Source organism: Pantherophis guttatus, chromosome 1, assembly GCF_059756535.1.
Source record: "Pantherophis guttatus breed Tessera chromosome 1, ASM5975653v1, whole genome shotgun sequence".
NCBI classification, from domain to species: domain Eukaryota; kingdom Metazoa; phylum Chordata; class Lepidosauria; order Squamata; family Colubridae; genus Pantherophis; species Pantherophis guttatus.
The window spans coordinates 170,454,011-170,474,472 of record NC_142063.1 but is presented as its reverse complement, the minus strand read 5'-3'; the positions used below and the strand labels follow the sequence as shown (position 1 = coordinate 170,474,472).

The 20,462-nt window shown below is 36.8% G+C and overlaps 1 protein-coding gene across 1 annotated transcript; it reads right to left on the bottom strand.

Moving 5' to 3' along the window:
* Positions 1-1,240: 1,240 nt before the first annotated feature.
* On the bottom strand, positions 1,241-11,726 carry CD28 (CD28 molecule). Its single transcript, XM_034433297.3, has 4 exons — positions 11,541-11,726; positions 4,298-4,654; positions 3,742-3,854; positions 1,241-2,503 (listed from the first exon to the last, which is right to left on the bottom strand). Exons 1-4 carry the CDS (start codon positions 11,620-11,622, stop codon positions 2,363-2,365), a joined length of 693 nt encoding a protein of 230 aa, XP_034289188.2. The 5' UTR covers positions 11,623-11,726; the 3' UTR covers positions 1,241-2,362.
* Positions 11,727-20,462: the final 8,736 nt, after the last annotated feature.

The following is a 20,462-nucleotide window of genomic DNA, read 5'->3' as shown; positions in this document are numbered from 1 at the left end:
TTATTGTAGAACTCTACTTTTATTTCCTGATTAATACATGTCCTTGATGTCCTTGTTTTAAATGCAGTGTCACTAATTTGATTTTCTCTTATAAACATAACTTCCAGTGCACAGCCTCCACAACACCATACTTTTTTTCCCCAGACATGAGATTTTGACAGAGATAAATCATGGAGGAGGAAAGCTAGATACCCTTTTTTGATTTTAGCATTCACATTGATACATAAAACAGAGGAGAAGCAAAATCTATTGGCTAAAAAATAGCTCTAGTCTTAACAGAAAGTAGGACAAGGACCTATATTGGGGTTGGGATAAAGCTCTGAAGAGTAGCAGCTCTTACATTGTAGAGGTAGACTCTTCATTGTTGAAGACTATGGATTATTAGAGATTGTTCAGTTTAAACATCTTCAATCAGTTTAGGCCATTTCCAGGTGACCTAATGCCTAATGCCACTTTGGAGTTAGAAACATGATTAGTAACAATGGAGGCCAGAGCAAGGTTATGCTATTTTAATCTTTGGCTAAGCCTGTTTTTTCTTTTGGGCTAATTCCACTAGTTCTAGAAGATTGCTTGAAAGATAGTTTGAAAGAAGCCCTGTAGGGGATAAAAACCCTCTATCATTGTGGTTTTTCGTCAGACGTTGTGTCTATTTTAGATCTAAAGAAGTCCAAGGAAGTGATTAAAGAACAACTTCAAGATTTTGATCTATAAACAGACTCATGTGTCACTGCCCCCAAATATTGCCTCTGTTTAATATTAAGAGCAATTTCGTAGTTTATCATACAGTATATTATCATTTCACAATGACAAAAAAAGTTTATTTGGGGCCAAATTTAATGCTGTTTCAAAAGCAACTTTGGCAAGACAAGTTTTGAAAATCCTGTATGAGTGGAATTTTTGACATTATGTTTGGAAGAGACTGAGTCAGCAAAGCATATACTGGAGCACTGTTCCTTTCATAGAAAAAATATCATCTATTTATATCAAGTCCATTATGAATGTGCTAAGCTGGGATAGAGAATGCATTATATACCTCCTAAGTGACCTTTTGATTGATGTTGCTTAAAGAATAGCCAAACTTAATGCATCAGCCATTTTTCTGAAGGTAACAACAAATCAACTCCTCAGAGGTTTATTTCTGATCTACTAAGTAATTTGTATAACTTAGTAATAAAAATTTGTTATAATTTGTAAAGACAGAATTAAAATAAGCTAAGTATGACAGAAAGATGTTAGGATGTAAGTCATGTTATGTATTTTATTGCTGGCTTATAACAGAAAGGAGGATTTACACATCCATAGGTCTGTAATATATTAAATGTTTACCATGTGCCATTTCTGCTTGAATGACCAAAATATGGTTGCTGATGATGACCCCATCTCCTCAGCCTCAGAGGAAGCAAAAAGTGTGACTTCTAGACACATGTTTTTCACACCTTTCCTACAACAACTTTGTAAGATAGGTTGGGCTGAAACTCACATAAAGCTATCCAGGCATTGAGTATGGGTTTGAACCTATGTTGAGCCCATTTAATTAACATAGGAAATGGAATCCAACAAAGCAATAACACTTTTAATCTTAGCTATAATCATAGAACCCTGTGCATACCAGAATTTTGGTATTCAATTCGTATCTGATATCAAGAAAGAAAAGTACTCCCTTCTTACAATGGGAACTAGAACTATTTGGATAAGTAATATATTACTTAGGCTTTCCCTTCATTATTGTTTGTCCAATTCTTTGTCAGTATCTTGTTGATGTATCAGTGCATAACTGTATATCACTGCAAATATTGGCAGTATTTTCCACTATTCCTTCAAGTCTTCCAGACATGATTTTCAGGTTAATTGTTTTAGCAGAAAGTGTCATCTGTACATTGGGACTGTTCTGCAGAGTATTGCAAACCTTTCCAGCTAATCCATTCATTTTATAACAGAAAAATGTTCTTTACTGCCCCAGTCCCATCAAGCTGGGTGCTTCTTATTTCTTAAGCATATGTTTAATCCCTACATTCAGCATTTTCTCTTTGATATGAACTTTTTTTTCATTCACTCTTTGATTTTTACTTTCACTCTTTGCCAGAATTTGGATATAATCCTTCTAAACCTTCTGTTAAGGCCAAAGTAGAAAGTTCACAAGAGCAGTTGGAATCATCATTTGCTTAAAACTGGGGGAGGGGGGATCTAACATCCCGCTGTTTCTAAGTCTACTATTGCTAATATCCTCTTGCCTATCCAGCTTGAAACATAACTTACAGAGGGCTTTTGTCCTTTGTAGATCTATGAACAACATGATATAACTCAGTCTCATTCTGCTATGGCTAAGCTGTTCTTATTTCTATTGTAGAGAAGACATTATTCATCAGGGTTCCCAATAACGGTATGCAGTATAGTTCCGTGTTGGAACACCATGCTGAGGGGGCCTTTTCCTGGGTCCATTTGATTGCCAGGGTGTCATGTTGAAATAGTCATTCTGAAGGGCCCTATTCTTCTTGCTTTTCATCTGCATGGGGAAAAAAACAGTAAGGAAGAAAGGAGAAAAATTTGGCAGTCAAAGAATGAAAATTTCAGTGAACATCAGTAAAGGCCAAAGGAACATTGATTTGGATGACCTTCTTCTGAATATTCTATGTAAGAGGAAGTAAAATCCCACTTGATGTATCTTCCCACAAGTATGATAAGTCAGGTTTCTCCTTCATGTCATTTCAAATAAATGGAAAGCTAATGTGCATCTCTTCTTCATGCCTGAAGTCTTTTATGAAGGAGAACCTTGTGTAGCTCCTTCTGGGAGCAAGGTTGAATGAAAAGCAAGGATTGTGTTACTGGTTATCAGGCAGTTGAATAAGTAACTCACAGTTTTTCCAGTCTGGCTTCTTTACAGTATATATATAACAGAAGTCAGGAGAGATTGCATGTGTCTTTAAAGATGGGCATACATGAATTTCAGAAAAGTATGCTTTAATATATCAATAATATACTTTTGGTTCCAGCAGAAGGTAGAACCCCCAAAGGACCCTCTGCATCTTCTTAACAAATTAAATGACACTTTCTTGAACTCTCCAAAAGTTGAAACTACTATAATTTTTAATGGGGCTGAGAGGTGACAGTAAAAAGTCAGTAAAAAGACTTTTTTTAAGGAAGCGCATGAGATTACAGGAGGGCAAATGCTGACATAGGAAGAGGAAGGTGTTGGATATGTTTGTCCCTCTTGCCAGGTAAGTATCTCTTGCTTGTTCCTGGTCCCAGCTTATTTTTGGAGGTGGCTCCCAATGCTCAAAAGTCAAGCACAACTCAATCAGCCTCCCAGGAATCTGCAGCCTGCTTTACCAAGGACACTTCATGGGCATCCTTGTTCAATTCCAGTAATAGGATGCCCACAAATGCAGATACATTTGTTACACAATGCTGATTGCCCCGGCTTCAGTTAGAGCCAATTTCCAAACAAGAGAAGAGAAATATGACCATATAAAAGGCAGAGAATGTTTTTTTTTAATTATTTTCTTGCTTATCTATCTATATGTTGAGGGGATTCGATGTAATAGTAATACTTCAAGCATTCAAGCCCATGAAGATAGTCTCCATAAATATAGTTCCAAGGGAAATCCAAAATGTTGGCAGGTGCATTGCTCCATATATAACATGTGTACAGATGTAGAAAAGTTCTACATTCTTTCTGGTGATATTTTTCTCACTGACTACATCTGATTAGTACTAAGGGAAAATAAAAGAATGATTTCTTACCCAACAGTACAAAATGGCTGCTGTGATTACCAGACTGTAGAAAAGAGAAATTCCAAGTGGAATAGCCATTGGCATGTTCACATAATTAAGCTTTTCTTGGTGCGGAGGAAGCTCTGAGGATTGACAGGAACACAATGGAGCTCAGACACCTCAAAACAAAGTATACTTTCATGTTCATTGAAGTATGCCCTCTCCCATGAATGCTAGAAGATAAATTAACTGAATGCACAACTAACTGAAGCTCAAACTACCTGCTTTATTATTAAACTGCTTTCAAACAGTTTGCTCAAAAATGTCAATTAGGTTTTGAAGGAAAAGAGTTTTTGAACTCCTGTCTAGGACCTGCTTCTTACCACCAGTTTCTGGCAAATAATGTTGCAGTGGGGTGGTTGTGGCAGAAAATGGTTCATTGGAGGGGCGTCGATCTAAATCAAGGATCTTTGGCTGTGAAACCAAAGAAACCAGCTTAAGCACACAATTTAAATATGGGCATCCCTATAGTTAATAAAGATTATATGCCTCTCTGACCCATTAGAAACAAATTTCACAATTTTACCTTTCACGTAAATTAAATTGCTCCTGCTTTCGGTTTCATATGGTGGCGGGTCAATCACCTCAATCTTGCACATGTAACTGTCTGTGTGGTTGACCTGCAAGTTCCTCAGGTGAAACACAGCGTGTTTTTCTTCTTTTGTAATATTTATGTCCAGGCTTAATTCAGAACTGTTTTTCTTGATTAAAATTGTGGAATTGTTCCAATTTGCTTCAAAAAGTTGTACTTTTCCGATTCCTTTCAACAAGTAGATATTTAACTTTGTAATGGTTTCTCTGTGAGCTGGAAAGTCACAGGCCAGCTGGGTATTTTGGTGCACTGTTTTGTGTAGGAATCTCTGTTGCTTTGAAATGTTTTCAGCTGTTGGAAGAGAGAAACATTTTAATAAATAGGCTGGCACAGGGAGCAGAAGAACACCTTAATAATTTGGGGAAACAGGCTCCCTTTTACTGTAATTTCACTGTGAAGAGTGTCACCCAGAATCGCCTTATAGGGCAGATGGACAGCAGAAAAAATTATTAAAAATAAAGAAATAAAAATAAATTTTGTCAAAGAAATACACTGCTATATTTCACAAAACAAATTGCTTGTAAACATGATAGAAATTCAGCCTTAATTAATATGATTAGGTCTCTGTTTGACTACAGTGCAGCTTTTGTTTTTCATTGAAGAACTAAAAATGAGAACCACCTCAACTGCAAAATAAAAGCAGGGTGAGTGGAAAAGTTTGTCTGAAATCCTACTTGGCTGTGTTGCAGGTGTGTTTTATACGTATTATGAAAATGCACAATCCATGACAGACAATAGACAATAGCCATATCTGTTATCAGAGTAGCTCTGAAACACTAGTTCACATGAATAAGTCCCTCAGCAAGCTGCCCCCATTCCTGCTCTCATCCCAGGAGACAGAACTGAGTAGATTTCTCCCAACTGTTTCATACCTATAGAGGGCAGAGGGATGACCTTGAAGGATAGGAGGAAAACTCTCTACCATGGCAACCATAAGACAAGTCCAACAGAGCCCATTCCAAGAAAATAATTGAATACATATCTCAAATAGGACCAGGGGTGCTATTCAGCAGGTTCTGACAGGTTCTGGAGAACCAGTAGTGGAAATTTTGAGTAATTCGGAGAACCAGCAAATACCACCTCTGGCTGGTCCCAGAGTGGAGTGGGAATGAAGATTTTTGCAGTATCCTTCCCCTGCCATGCCCACCAAGCCACGCCCACCAAGCCACACCATGCCCACCAAGCCATGCCCACAGAACCAGTAGTAAAAAAATTTGAATTCCACCACTGGATAGGACCCTCCCTAACTCACATGAAGATAAAGTCAGGAAGAGTAGAAGGGCATTCAGGCACGCAAGATTATAGTACTATAACTGGCCCAATAAAAGTAGTACTAGATCTCCATGGCATTGGTTTCTTAGTCTGGACTACTAAATAGGGCTGACAATACCTCTTGAAGGGGAAAGAGAAAGGGTTTGCTTTTCCTGATATCTGGATGCATTTGCCAGGCTAGGTAATGAAGTATCTGCAAAGAGACAACCCAGCTCAAAAAACACCAAGAACACAAGTGTTCAATCCCGAGTTTCATATGTTCTTACTATTGAAGTACTTGCCAGTTTCTGAGATTTCAGTATCTCCAAGGGTTAGGGTTAAGGTTAGGGTTTCAATATTGCTTGTGCTCCTAAAAATCCAGCATATACCCAAAGCAAAGTTGCCCAAATGAAAAAGCCTCCTCTTCATGCATATAAGGATTAACTTTCTATTCACTCTCAGTAAAACATCTATAGCATCTCAAAAGTCTTGACACCAAAATTGGGTGGAGAAAAGTGCTGGAGTTGTGATGTTCAAAATCTTTGCATTAGCAAAGCCCTTAACGGTCATCAAGGTATCTCCAGGAAATCCCCCAATAAGGGCACCAAGGCTTTAGTCGCTTGCTTTCATTCTCTCCCTCCCTCCCCTCTCAACTAGTATTCAGAGATAAATTACCCAGAAGTAGGGTTTTAATTTTTAGTTTAATTTGCAGCCAATGATAGAACCTTCCCATACAAAACTCAGCTAAGTTAAATCCCATTATTACATTGTCCTACAGAAGGATGGCTAGATGCAGCAGACCCTGCAAACAGCCCCAAACAGTTTGGGATCATAGGTTAAAAATTCTTTCATTTACTTAGCCAAATTGGTTGGGTTCCATCATTGCCCTGAAAGAACTGAGGGAAAAACAGTTCATCCCCATCTACAGAACCAAAAGGGGACAAGATTGGGAAACTATATGATTAGGATCTGAAATAATACAAGTCACAGTTTTGGGCAATAGCATTTTTACTAAAAGCGAAAAGCATGTTATAGCTTTCTCCAGTTTTTAGAGTTGTCATATTTTATTTTTATTAGGAGAGCTCGTAAAAAATGGAGTTGCCTGAGCTGTATGAGAAGGCCTATTCATATACAATGTGCAGGTGCTGCGGTGTGTACCATTTCTGTCACAGCAAAAGAAGCAAGAGAATGGGGTGAGAGGCACCATCAACCCAAAGTCCTTGAATGCTTCTTTGTCCTCTGTCTTGGCATAGAAAATGAGGAACAGGGAAGCCAGCCCTTAGAGAAGGAAAGATTAGGGTTACCCACACAACTTCAAGGCACAGTTGCAGCAGCAGAAATTAAAAAGTCAGAAATCAGGAACCTTAGTTCTTAATGACTTGAAACCCTTTTAGGTGAAGTTTGTAGTAAAATGCAGATAAACAGGCATTGGATATAGAACACCATTTATTTATTTATTTATTTATTTAGTTAGTTAGTTAGTTAGTTAGTTAGTTAGTTAGTTAGTTAGTTTCATCATGTTCATATAGGTATCCAACACAGTAAATGTGTCTCTGAATGGCATGTAATAAAAATCACTGCTGCAACATCAAAATAAGAGATCCTTGCAACAGGGAAGAGTTATGTCTTTTCTGCACTTTCTCCCTGCAGTTCAGTGGCACATTTCTGCACTGAGCGCATTGGGTGACAACTTTATGGTGAGAAAGCTCTAGTAGTTGCACAAAAGACTTGGGGGTCATCTACTTTATTACTTACTTACTTACTTACTTACTTACTTACTTACTTACTTACTTACTTACTTGATTATGTGACCGCCCAATTCACACACAGTAAATATTTGATCAGAAGCAAGATAAACATTGCCATACTACAAATTTCAGGCGTATTGTCACTCCATGTCACAACAATAGTCAATTATATTTGAGCCTGTCAGCAATCATTTGGGATATATGCCAAATCATGGAATTTTTGTGGGCCAGCCAGTGATGCCAGGTGATGAGATAGTGACATTACAAACCAGTAATAAAATTATAAAATGCTATGAAGTTATTCATTCTGACTGTTTATAACTGTTTTCAAGAATGTAAACCCATTTGAATCCATTGAGAATTAAATCCTTAAATATTATAAGATGTGAGTTTTATTTAATGATGCACATAATATAAACTCAATTTTTGTGCACTGATTGCACATTAAAATAAGCTCATTTTATGAATAAGCATTAATTAAACATTGCTTCATTACTTTCTTATGTAAGCAAATCTGCAGCAATCATCTTATTCATATATAAAATTATGTTCAAATCAAAATCAGGCTCACAAATATGTTAGTTTTTATTTGTTTTAGGTAGCACTTCTTTTTTAAAAGCGCCATTTTGATCTTTCTTTAATTAAGTTATCAGAGTTCATTCTTTGTGAAAATGTAATACTTTTTCCAATATTAGCGCTGCAGCTTCAGCTAAATAAGCAGTCACTGACATCTAGCTTTTTATTGATAATCTATTAAAGGTTTTTCATAATTTAAGTACTTCAGAGGGAAATAATGCAACTCATATTGTTCTCTAAACCAGGCATAACCAATCTGTAGCCCACCGGCCACATGCGGTCCTGGACAGCTAGTAATGTGGCCCCACAAGTTATAATAAAAATATTTTTAAAAAGAAGTTTATTATTTATTATACATTTATATACTATATGACTATATTATATACTTTGTATGTGGCTGAAGACAGTTCCTCTTGATTCAGTGTGGCCCAGTCGAACCAAAAGATTGGACATGCATGCTCTAAACTAAAAAGTAAGCATAGCCTTTCATATAGTCCTTCTTGCTTAAAGGTCCTAACCTCTGCAGGAACCTCTACTGCACAAGATATATCTGGATAAAGAGGAATGGGGCAACGATTCTGGTTTTGTTCCCCATCAAACCTCTTCCACTAGTTCCATCTCTCAGACATCTGCACATTGAACCAAGGGTCTTGATTTACTTAATCCAAGGAGTTGTCTCTTTGCAGGCATCACCACTGCAATACATTCTATCTAGTGGTTGGGGGCTATTGTGGACCCAGCATCAAGGATGGGATTCACTGATACTGGCAGATAATCTATGAACTGGGAATAGATTAAGCAGTTCTTACTATACCTCTCGCCAGGTTCTTCATGGAGGCATGAAATTTTGGATTGGTTTCCATTTCTTATCATTTCTTGTTCTATTTGATACAGCTTAATTGCAGTGTTTTCTGACCATGACTTGCTGGTTATTCACCTTAGATTCTAGTTAAAAGTTTGAGAGCTGGGCCAGAGGAAATCCTACTTGTCTAAAGTCACATCTTTCACTTGAAGTACATTTTTTTCTTCGCTTTCCAAATATCTTACTAAAGAACAAAAAACAACTCCTCTTCCTCCCTCTCTTTTTTGTGCTTAATTATGTTTACATCGATAATATTTCCACAAATAGTGTGGGAACTAAGCTCTGAAGAAGCTTTGTTTTCTTTTCTCATTTTTTCACTATATTCTACTTTCCACAATAGAGTAGTCATAAGAGGAAAATGGAAGGGAAGCAGCCTAAAGGTAAATGAAGAAATTATATTAGTGTGGGTTAAAATCCTGTTATTGAAGACAGACAGCAATGTTGGTTTATTATACCTGGAATAGGGTATAGTAGAAATGCATTTAATTTGGATTTTTAAAACTATTTATTTCATATACATTTTTGCACATTTTAAAACTTTATTACAAAAGACTAAAACCAGTATGTTTTTAAAAATCATATTAAAAACCATTAGCCAAAAAAAAAAAGAAAAGCCATTAGCCCAACTATTAAAAGCCTAATAAAATAAATGTGTTTTCAATTTCTTGAATAGGCTCCTATACAACTCCAAAGGAAATTAGTTTCATCATCGGGGAACAACAGAGGAGAAGGCTCTCTCCTGCAGGCCAGAAAAGAGGACCTCTAATACAGTGTGCCATCCCTGCTTGGCTTCATTTCTGGATAAGTTCTTAATGGAAACACCAGCCATTAGACCTTTAAGGAAACGGCAATAAAGAAAACCCCTCAAACCTAGTTTAGTTTTTTTGTGACTATGTGACTCATCACTGCAGGGTTTGGAACCACAATGCCATACTTTTTCTTCTTCTTCTTCTTCTTCTTCTTCTTCTTCTTCTTCTTCTTCTTCTTCTTCTTCTTCTTCTTCTTCTTCTTCTTCTTCTTCTTCTTCTTCTTCTTCTTTTTGTATCTAGTGTATAGTAGACAACCAGCACCTACCTTTCAATAGGAACATGGAATCTCAGACCCTCTTACTGGTTAGCAGCCAAATGCCTTCAAATATAAATTTACCTAATTTCACAATTTCAGAAGCCTATACAACCCAAAGTTCATGATCCTTCCAAATGTTCAGTATATGTCCCCAAATACTGTGGTGCCGTTTACAATCATAGTCATCTATATTAAGAAAAATGTACTGTATCTATTAAGAGAGCCAATGTGATATAATGGCTAAGCCATCGAGATAGAAATCAGGACTGTATAAAAAATATTCTTAAAGTAATATGAAATGTAATAAACTGAACTTAAGCATTTATGGGAAACTGAGAGAAACTGAACAGATAACAAATGTTACCCACCCAAATTCGATCTCACATCATTATCCTAGGACACACGAATATTTGCTTTCATTCATGAAATAACAAATTTCCCCATTCCAGCTAAAGCCTAAATTATTTTTAATTGCTATCCAGACAATGAAGTCTTTATCTGACCTGTGCTGTTAATGATCTGCCACATATTTAAGTAAGTGAAAATAGCAGAGGAGTTTCAAAAGTTGATGTCTCCAACTTTATTGTAACAATTCACAACATCATTTATTGTCCAATAAAAAAATTCTCAAAGAGTCATTCCTGGTTTAAAAGCAAGCAAATAACCCTGAGACAGTCAATTGGGTCCTAGAGAGAAGAGGGGAGCTGCAGCAGGTTACTCATAGAGAACTGATGTTCCAAGGAAGATCATGACTTGTAAGTGCTGATAAGGTCTCAATTGAACTATTATTAATTATTGATTATCATTACAACTGACTACTGAATGGGGATGTGGTAGGTAATTTTTGAAACCAAGTCATTTCCCTACTTGAAATTGTTCTTCAAATTTTCCATTTGCCCAGTTAAGAAAAAGATTACAGCACCATAGGAAGCTTGCTTGTTTTCTCCAGCAAGACAAATGCCAGCTTGGTGGAGGGCAATTCAGATTTAACAGATGGTATAGTAGGGGTGTCTAACTGCCCTTTCCCTGAACTACACTGAGCAACTGGTGCTGGGGACATACCACAATTCATTTCTCTTGCCAAATGCTGGTTGCATCCTACCCCCAATCAATTTTGAAAGTACGTCAGCCAAGTAGATAGACCTTGATTTGACCCATAAAGAAAAATATTCTTCATGAGATTTACCTTCCACCTAACTTTCTTTTTTGTAAAAGAGATATCCAAAGATTAATGAAAGGTCAGTTCAGTTTTGCAATCAGAAAAAGTAAAAACATGGCTAGCTACTAATATTTACTGACATGCATTATGTTACAGTGGATCTGGTTCGGTCAGCATCATCAGTAAAAGCCGTCACTCTTGTTTTTTATAGCCTTCTCCAGTCTGGTAGTTTTCCAGAGTACTTATTACATGAGAGCCACATTGGTGCATCCAACAGACTAGAGAAGGCTAATTTACCATTATGAACATCATTTTGTGATAAGCAAGCTGGTTAATGTTAATGTTAATGTTAATGTTAATGTTCTTTAATGTTATTGTTAAATTTTACGTTCAAATAGTACTGTGTTTGCTCCAAGCTTCCTTTAACAATTGCCTGACAGATTTTCCACACAAGAATCTAAAAGATGGAGCGAGGGGTGAGAGGAAAAAGAGGCAGAAAGAGAGAGAGATTATTACCTGCTGAACTGGTGTCCTGAATAATATGAAACACAGTAAGAACAATCCAGGCGATTATGCTGGTAAAAGGTATAATGGACATCTTGACCTCATACAGAATAGAATTGCAGTTGTATCGGTTTAACTCCGCACTTCAGGTCGAACAGGTATCTCAGAGATTTTATTCTCATCTTTTCCTCTCAGAAGCATATAAAATGCAGAAATATCAAACCACTCTGCTGCAAACAGGAAATGGCTCTTTGATGACTTTGCCATTTTATCTGTGTTTATTCATGCTTTTTTCTATACTTTGCTCTACTCTCAGAAACACTGCACTATTATCCCCCTGACGTTCACCGGAAAGAAATGCCAACCCTCGCCCACTGAAAATGAGAATGGGAACCTGGATCAATACCCAGTCTGAAACTTTCATTGCTGCCAGGTGAGAATAAAATGCCACTGAGATTCAGCCAGTCATTTATGCACCAGGCTTTTTTCCTCATCTGCCTTCCTCTGAAGAATCTGCATCATGGAAACAGAGCTGCTGTTACCGCCATAAAAACAGGCAAAGCAGCAGCTCTACTACCTCAATTCCTTTAAAAAAGTCCCACGTTAGAAATGAACTTATCCAGAAATGTCTGTGGAGATTCTCAGTCATTCCAGGTCTTAGTTTGCTCAAAGGTGCTTTTTTTCAAAAGGCAACCAGGCTGGTTCTCCCCACCCCCCACCCCACTTTATGGAAGAAGAAAATGTTTCACTTCTCATCCAGTTCTGGCAGGATGGTGGGGGTAATGGAAGGATTAGTTCTGGCAGGACAGAGGGTGGGGGTGGGGAGAGGATCATCCAGAAATGGTTCCATGTCTGTCTTACCATGGCACATTTCCAAAGTTTGATAAAAGTTATGAAGGGTCTAGAGGCCATTCATAAAAATGTAGGTATTATCAAGGCAAAAATGTGTATGATCTTCAATATTAATTATTATGGAATAAATACAAATATAAGCCAATAGGTTCAAATATTTGACACCGGCTGGAACTAAATTCTCCCAAGCGGTCGAAATAATGGCATGAAAGCCTTGGCTGCTAGACCAACAGACTTTCATATATTCTGTGGCCATCACCACTCTTTTTTTCTCCTCCTTAAAACTGATTTCTTTTTTCTCAAATGAGCTATATGGTTCAAAATAAAGGGAGAGAATCTGGCTTGCCACTGTGAAGCTTTGGGGAAGATGAAAAGGCATTTAATTAAACACCTACTCCAAACTATTTATAAAGTTTATCATAAATAGTCAATGTCTGGTTTCTAATGAAACAGGAAAAATGTTTCTAGATAGCTTTAAATCTGGGAGGAAACTGCATATCGATCAATAATGTTTAGATATAAATGACAAATACTTTAAGGGCCCACACATAAGCCTGGGCTTCAGGGAGCTCTATGAATTTCCCATCCATTATTTAAATCAGGAGTAAGCAGTGCCTGAGATTAGCGTTCCAATTACCCCCACACTTCTGGCCATTCTGGTTCATCAGAGGAGAATATTAATCCTAAACATCAAAAAAGGATAGGATTGCTTGGCCCTGGTTTAAACTAAAAAAAAAAGCCTAAATCATTAGTTCCAGGAATTCTATGCCACTGCTGTTCCCAGAAGATCTTCAGGTTCTAGTCAAGTATTTGGAGAAATCTGCAGAAATGCTGACTTCATTTTAGTAGGCCTTTAGTAGGCCTTTCTATCAATAGTAGGATAATCAGCCTAAATCCAAGCCTAAAGGACTTATCCAGGATACAATCTTTAAAGATTCAGGAATGAGTCTTTTTATCTAAATTGTAATTCAGTGCCAAGTTCTTGTCTCCTGAATCCGTTTTCTTCAGCAGCCCAAAGGCATTACCTGCTTCCTCAATTAGCCTACGATTCTCTCTAGGAGACTTCAGGAATTCCATTTTTCCTCAGTAGTGCATGCTAGTAATTTTTCATATATTACATAATTTGTGATTACACATTCATGAATCCGGAGTATCATCTTTAGTTTCTAATGTAACTCCATGAGGTTCATTAACAGTTATACCACCAATTATAGAAGTTATAGAATCCACAAGGACTTTTTCAGATCCCTCCTATTTTTAGTAAGTCTAGTAAGTGTCTGTGAACCCAAGCATCTCCACAGAAGCGATGATCTTACAAAAAACAAACAAAAACAGAGCTATGCAGTTATTCAGAATTCAGGACTGCATCTTTCAAAATAATAATGCCAGACAACTATCTCGGTATATTAAAAAAAAGAGGGGGAAATGGTGGAGAAAAATCAATCTGCAAATGCTTTTATCCCATTCAGATCAAATGTGCAAATAGATGACCTGATTCTACAGTTTCATTGTTCAACGATATATTTAAACATTGGGTTGAGAAACTTTCTCTCAATTGTTTTTAAGTTTCTGCCTCCCTTTTATATTTGGGAGGAGGAAAGCTTACTTTTCTGTACATTTAGTGCAATAAAAGAATGATGGGGAAAAGTGTTTGGGGAAGGCAGATTGCATTTCTGCTTCTTGGATAAGATTACATAATTCCTTCATTTCCTGATTGTTGCTGCTTCTTTATGTCATTTGTAGCTTACCTACAGTTTCTTAAATCTCTAATTTTCATCTCATTTTTCCCCCTAATACTTCCATTAGTTTCTCCTCACTGTTAGGTAACCCATTTCATGGCCTTTACTTCCACTTTACGTTCTTCCCTATCCTCAGCACCTCACCTCCCTTTCATGCTAGTTCTTTCTGTGCTGATTATCTGAATCACTAGCGCACAGTTCTGCCATAGCATCCTCCTTTATGATCAGAAAGGGAGACCTGCCTTCACAGTTACTGACTGATCCAGATCATTACAATTGAAAATTCTTTTTCAGAGAAAAAATCCATCACTTGGTAGCCATCAGAAAATTCAAGGTAGGAGCTTCCTTGTTTAGTTTTGGGCTGGAGAGTTCAAAAACATTGGAGATGGTATGCAAAAATTAATTAGAATGGTAAGGGCATCTGAAAACAAAGCAAGATCTTCAGAGACACCTATGCAATTTTAGCCCACCAAACTGAATGTACAGTAGATGTTCTTCAAGCTGTTTGACAAACTCTCTCGTTTTAGGATCCCAAAATGCAGCAACCCCAGGAGACTTTATTGCCCACTAAAGGAATGCCAAGCTATCTTTGGTGGGGAAGCAAATGAACATGATGTTAGAAGTGCATATTTTAAGATGGGGGTTGATACTGCATAATCAGACGTCTTCTATTATTTGTCCACTTATTTGCATTATCTATCTATAACATTTGTCTGGGGTTTTTTTTTTTTTTTTGGCTAAATTGTGTTATGTATTTCCTGAAGAAACTCTTGACACTGTCTGCTCAGTAAGGAGACAGTGCAGAGAGATGTCTAGCTCTTTAGCTAGTAAGGAGCTAAATTCACTGCGGAGAAAGAGATAAATGGCAAAAAAAATATATCATTGTTTCAGTCTGACGCTATTCTATTACAACTACAGATTTAGTTGCAATGGTACAGAGGTCACCAGTCTGCTGACAATTGAAGTGTTCTTACTGTCCTGCAACTACTTTATAGGATCATTTGGGTAATTTGAACTATACTAGATCATTTTCTGCAATCTCCATTTGTTTTTACAGCCTCTTTGATTGGACCTTACATTATGTTTTTATTTTGTTTGTTTGTTTGTTTGTTTACTACTACCCCCACTGTTTCCCAGGTCTTTGACTGTAAATAAAATAGCTAAACTATAAATAAAAAAAACCTAAATAAATACATAAATAAATCTATATTACGGACCCACTCCTGCTCATAGCATCTTTACATCTAACAATAATGCAATTTTGCAACTCCTTGTCATTACAATAGACTTGTCCACAATAAATTTTGAGTGGACTACTGGAGTAAGCCTTTCCCATAGGCTACAATTTTTAAGGTTTTTGCTTAAAGGAAAAGATACCTGAATCTTTGTTTAAGTTAAATTTAAAATGAATAACCAACAATATCATAGTTGTATCCTTTTGTTTATGTTATATAGAAAACTAAGCAAAGCAGGGCTTTTTGGTTCCCTTTTTTTCAGCTTGATAAATTTTGACTTGAAGAATTTCTCAATTCGTTGAAATCATGCCACAAACAAAAACAAAATAAAATTCTCAATCAGGAGAGGTAGAACTTCTCTACTTTAAGTTTTGTTTTCGTTTTACAACTGAAGTCCAATTAATAAACTGTGGTTAATGTATTTAAAAGTAAAGCTATTTCTGTTATATTAGCAGTGTGTTCATAATCCAGCAAAGACAATGAATATCTACATTGCTATTATCAAAAAAGCTGTATAATGAAATGCTTCTTCCATATTGTATTACCTAAAACCAAAATCCAAAACAAATAATAAAAAACTACCAAGTCAATTGGGAAAGTGAGGACATGGGCATTTTCAAACTTTATTTAATCAGTTTTATAATTCTGCCTGTGTCAAGGGAGGTGGTATAATTCAGAAGAGTTATTACAGGACAATTCTAGAAATACGGTACTTCACTGACTCCAGCACAAGAATCTGGAGTTGGCAGAGTGAAATTCCTTGATTAGTACACTTTGGACATATTGTATACATCCTGGAATTCACTAACTCTGTGGTTGTCAGAAGGAATGCAGCCAGAGCCACTGAAATAGCTATAAGTTCCCTGAGAGGCAGTTCGTATCAAAATGATGAAAGGTTAAATTTGCCTAAGATTTTTTATTTATTTATTTATTTATTTACATTATTTCTATGGATGTCCATCTCACAAACGTATGACTCTGATCTATACATCATGAAATGTTTCAGGTTGAAGAAGTTTGTCAACCAGCTGAATGTAGTTTGTTGTTCTGTAGTTGCCAAGAAAATTCTCAACTACATCCTTGAATGTTTTCCAGACAATTTTCTCTAGCCCCACTAACAGACCTTTGAACTGCTTGTCATTGATGTCATATCTGATCTGTGGACCGACAAAAATGCCTTCTTCAATCTTAGCATCAGTTTTTCTTTGAAACATGTCTCAAATAATGAAAACTTTCACCTTCCTTGTTTATTGCTTTCACAAAATTTTTCATCCACCTGAGTTTTATGTGAAGCGGAGGCAAAAATATCTTTGTCAGGTGGCCCGTGTGCCATGCTTTTCTGTCCTGGAACCAAATTCTTTCGGAGTAACCATTTCTTTTTAATGTAATGCAATTCTCTTGCATCACTGTCCTATTTACATATGTAACAATAGTACTTGATATATCGAAGCTGCCTTACAAACAGCGGAACCAGTACTTTTAGATTTCCACAAATATTCCACTTGTACTTGGTATACTGAATGTGCTTCAACAACAATTCCATGCTTTTATATGTGATAGGTTAAATTACAGGTTATTTTTGTGATTAGCAGCCAAAAATCTATAAAATAGACCCAAAACTGTTCAGTAAAATGTTTATTATCCAGTGTAATCAGGAATTCAGTGCACCGAAAGGAATTTTGCTCAGCTTGCTGCCTCTCTGCCTCTCTCCTGTTGCAGATCTCTGTGGTATAGCAGCCTGTCTCTCTTCCAAACTCTATGTGGATTCTCTACACAGAGCTTGCTTGTCCCTTTTCTCTAGCTGCTGATGCAAGGAAGCAGCTGCTATGAAACTCTGCTCCTTCATGGCAGGTTCCTATGCTAATAGCACCCCCTAGAGTTTGTCCAATGCATAGCAAGATAAAAAGGCCAGTGTACCAGACAAAGTATTACCCTTATTGTATCCTTCATCTCCTTATTAACACAAAACAATAATTCAAACCTCTTCACTCTATCATATTCTTTCTCTAAATTAATTTAGAATATTTTCTTTCTCACAGGCATCAGTTTTTAATGACCTGCTGAGAAGCACAACTTTGGTCTGCACTTTCTCTGCGTGGCATAAAGGTGCTGCATTTTTCAACATTTGCTCACCGACATCTTTGTTCCTTTCTATTAGAAATCTGCCAAACACCCTTGTAGTTATGCTTGACTAACTACATTTCACACACCAATTTTTTCATTTGCTTATTAGCTTTCTCTTTGTATAAAGGAACAGTGATAGCATTCTTCCACAAATGTTAACAAGTTGCCGAGGCATTCCCTTAGCAAAATATATCCATAATTTAACACTCTAATTATACAATCTACAACTGCAACTGCATCAATTTTCAACATTTTCAATGTTTTTATGGCTTCCTTTTTCTTTTCTTTTTTTGACACTAACATTTATTGCATTCATTTCATTTTACTTTCTGAGTTAGTCACACACAAATCTAAAATCTAAAATACTTCTTCTATTGCACATCACGTCACGCCTGGACTACTGCAACGCTCTCTACATGGGGCTCCCCTTGAGGAGCACCCGGAGGCTCCAGCTGGTACAGAATGCGGCCGCGCAGGTGATTATGGGAGCGAAGTGGCGCTACCATGTAACACCTCTCCTGCGCGAGCTGCATTGGCTCCCGGTGGTCTTCCGGGTGCGCTTTAAGGTGTTGGTTCTCATCTTTAAAGCGCTCCATGGCTTAGGGCCAGGATATTTGTGAGACCGCCTGCTGCTACCGATAACCTCCCACCGGCCAATACCCTCTCACAGAGAGGGCCTCCTCAGGGTGCCGTCGGTCAGGCAATGTCGGCTGGCAGCCCCCAGGGGGAGAGCCTTCTCTGTGGGGGCACCCGCCCTGTGGAACGAGCTGCCTACTGGAATACGATTGATCCCGGACCTCCGGACCTTCCGTAAAGCCCTGAAGACTTATTTATTCCACCAAGCCAGCCTAGCCTAAATGGTTCTTAATTGGGATTTTAAATTTTATGGTTGGGGGTTTTAAATTGGGAAGCTAATGATTTAATTCTTTTTAATAATCTTAACTTTTGTATTTTTATTTTTGGCTGTTCACTGCCCTGAGTCCCTTCTGGGAGAAGGGCGGTATACAAATTAAATAAATAAATAAATATTGCCATTTCATCTTCTGGAAGCTCCTTGTTTTGCCTTTTTCACCACTTCCAAAACATTGATTTATTTCTCTCAAAACTGCTCTACATTATCTCTTTTAATCTTAAACAATATTTAATTACATTATTGTCAACTGTGTTTTTCCTCTATAACCGTATTATATAATATCCTTCTCTTGATTTCATTTTCTATAGCAATAATTCTCTTATATGCACTCCCCCCGCCTTATTTATAGTCTCTTTCACTTCATTATTCAAACAAACTTCATTTCTCATATTTCTTTTTATCACCCACTTTTGTGGCACTGTGTAATATAATTGTTTTCATTATTCAGTGCAGATTCCAGGACCTAATTTTTCCTTATGTTCTCTTTTCATTCGTTCTGTGGGAGAGTCACTGTTTCATATAGGACATACCTTCTCTTCCTGCTGTTATTCTTCTTTCCCTTTCATTGCTTTCCCTTCTTTCTTTTCCCTTCATTTTTTCTTATGATCTGCTCTTGATATTAACCCAAAATGGTCAACAATTTGATTTAGAACCTCTCATCAGCCATCTATCTTTTGCTAATTCTTTCAATCTTTCATCATAAATAATCAAATTCATCAAGCTTTTTCATTTTATATATTATGTTATCATGTTTGTATATTCAATGGACTTATATATAAACTACGCATTTGAAACCAACAGATTGTTTTTCAGAGCAGAAATTCATCAAAGAGTCACTTCAATCACAGAGGCATTCATTCTTCAGATTGTTGACTGGCCCTAGTGTTACCCAATTTTTCCTTAAACTAATTCCTGGTTTCTTCATTATCATAATTCATTGATGCATAGTACCAAGTATCACCACACAATGAAATCATTCTTTTATATGTACCTACCTCAACTAGATGACACCAACACCAATTCATACTTTCTAAATGAATTTTAGTGCATTCATTAGAAACTAAACATCTTATTCTATATTTTCACTTTCCTGCATGAACTTAACTCAATTCCAAAAGTTTAGATTATATTTATTCAGAACTATTACATCTTTTTCTTTGTTTCCTAAACTTATAAGTTATTTATTCCTCCTCCTTTCCTTTCCTTTCGTTTCCTTTCGTTTCCTTTCCTTTCTTTCCTTTCCTTTCCTTTTCTTTCCTTTCCTTTCCCCTCTTTTCTCTTCTCTTCCCTTCATTAATTCATATTGTTTACATTTTAATCACAATTTTCTACATACCCACTAATATTTGCTTCCACTGCCAACATGGCTTTAGTTTCACATAAAATAATAGTATAATAACAACAAAATAAGTTGTAAATAATAACATAACAACTTTAGTTGTACTTGTACTACATGCAGCATTCCCTGCTGAGGGTATGGACACAGGACCAATCTGTTTTGGTTCATTTTGGTCAGTATTCTACAAGAACTATCAAAGCCCAGTTATTCTTCAGGGCAGGTTTTTTTTCCCTTCTCCACCACTATGTACATTGCAACAGAATTCTTGGAACAAGTTCTTCACATCCTTTTCCATCCACAAAACACCTATTGAATACCTGGATGCTATTTCTAAATCAAGCATGAATTCTAAACATGCTTGCTTGAGTCTTGTAATTGTTAAGAACCTGCCCAACCAAAAGATAATGCTTAAGCATCAAACAAGTTAATGAGACAGATTCATCTCTGTCATACATTCATGATATATTTTGGACTCAGGTTCTTCTTGCTACCATCACTTCACAAGTTGCAATTGTAGAAACCTGCTCTAGGGTTTATTCCAACTATGATTGTAGTAACTCACTGTAGTTCAATAGCTGTAAAGTATTATTGAATTTGTACTATTTTTTTCTCTTATAGAGATACAGGTGGATGGATCGAGATTTGAAACCTTTGCTTCTGTAAAATACAATAGCTTATAAGAAATAAACTTTCCTAATAGTTGCTTTTTGGCATTACAGGAGTAATACAAGT

Bases quoted from the DNA above. Each gene is read 5' to 3' on its own strand.
- CD28 (XM_034433297.3), bottom strand. From the start codon at position 11,622: ATGTCCATTATACCTTTTACCAGCATAATCGCCTGGATTGTTCTTACT. The intron at 3,855-4,297 runs GTAAAATTGTGA...GTCAATCCTCAG, and splicing joins CAATTTAATTTACGTGAAAG to AGCTTCCTCCGCACCAAGAA. The intron at 2,504-3,741 runs GTAAGAAATCAT...TTCCCCATGCAG, and splicing joins CAGCCATTTTGTACTGTTGG to ATGAAAAGCAAGAAGAATAG.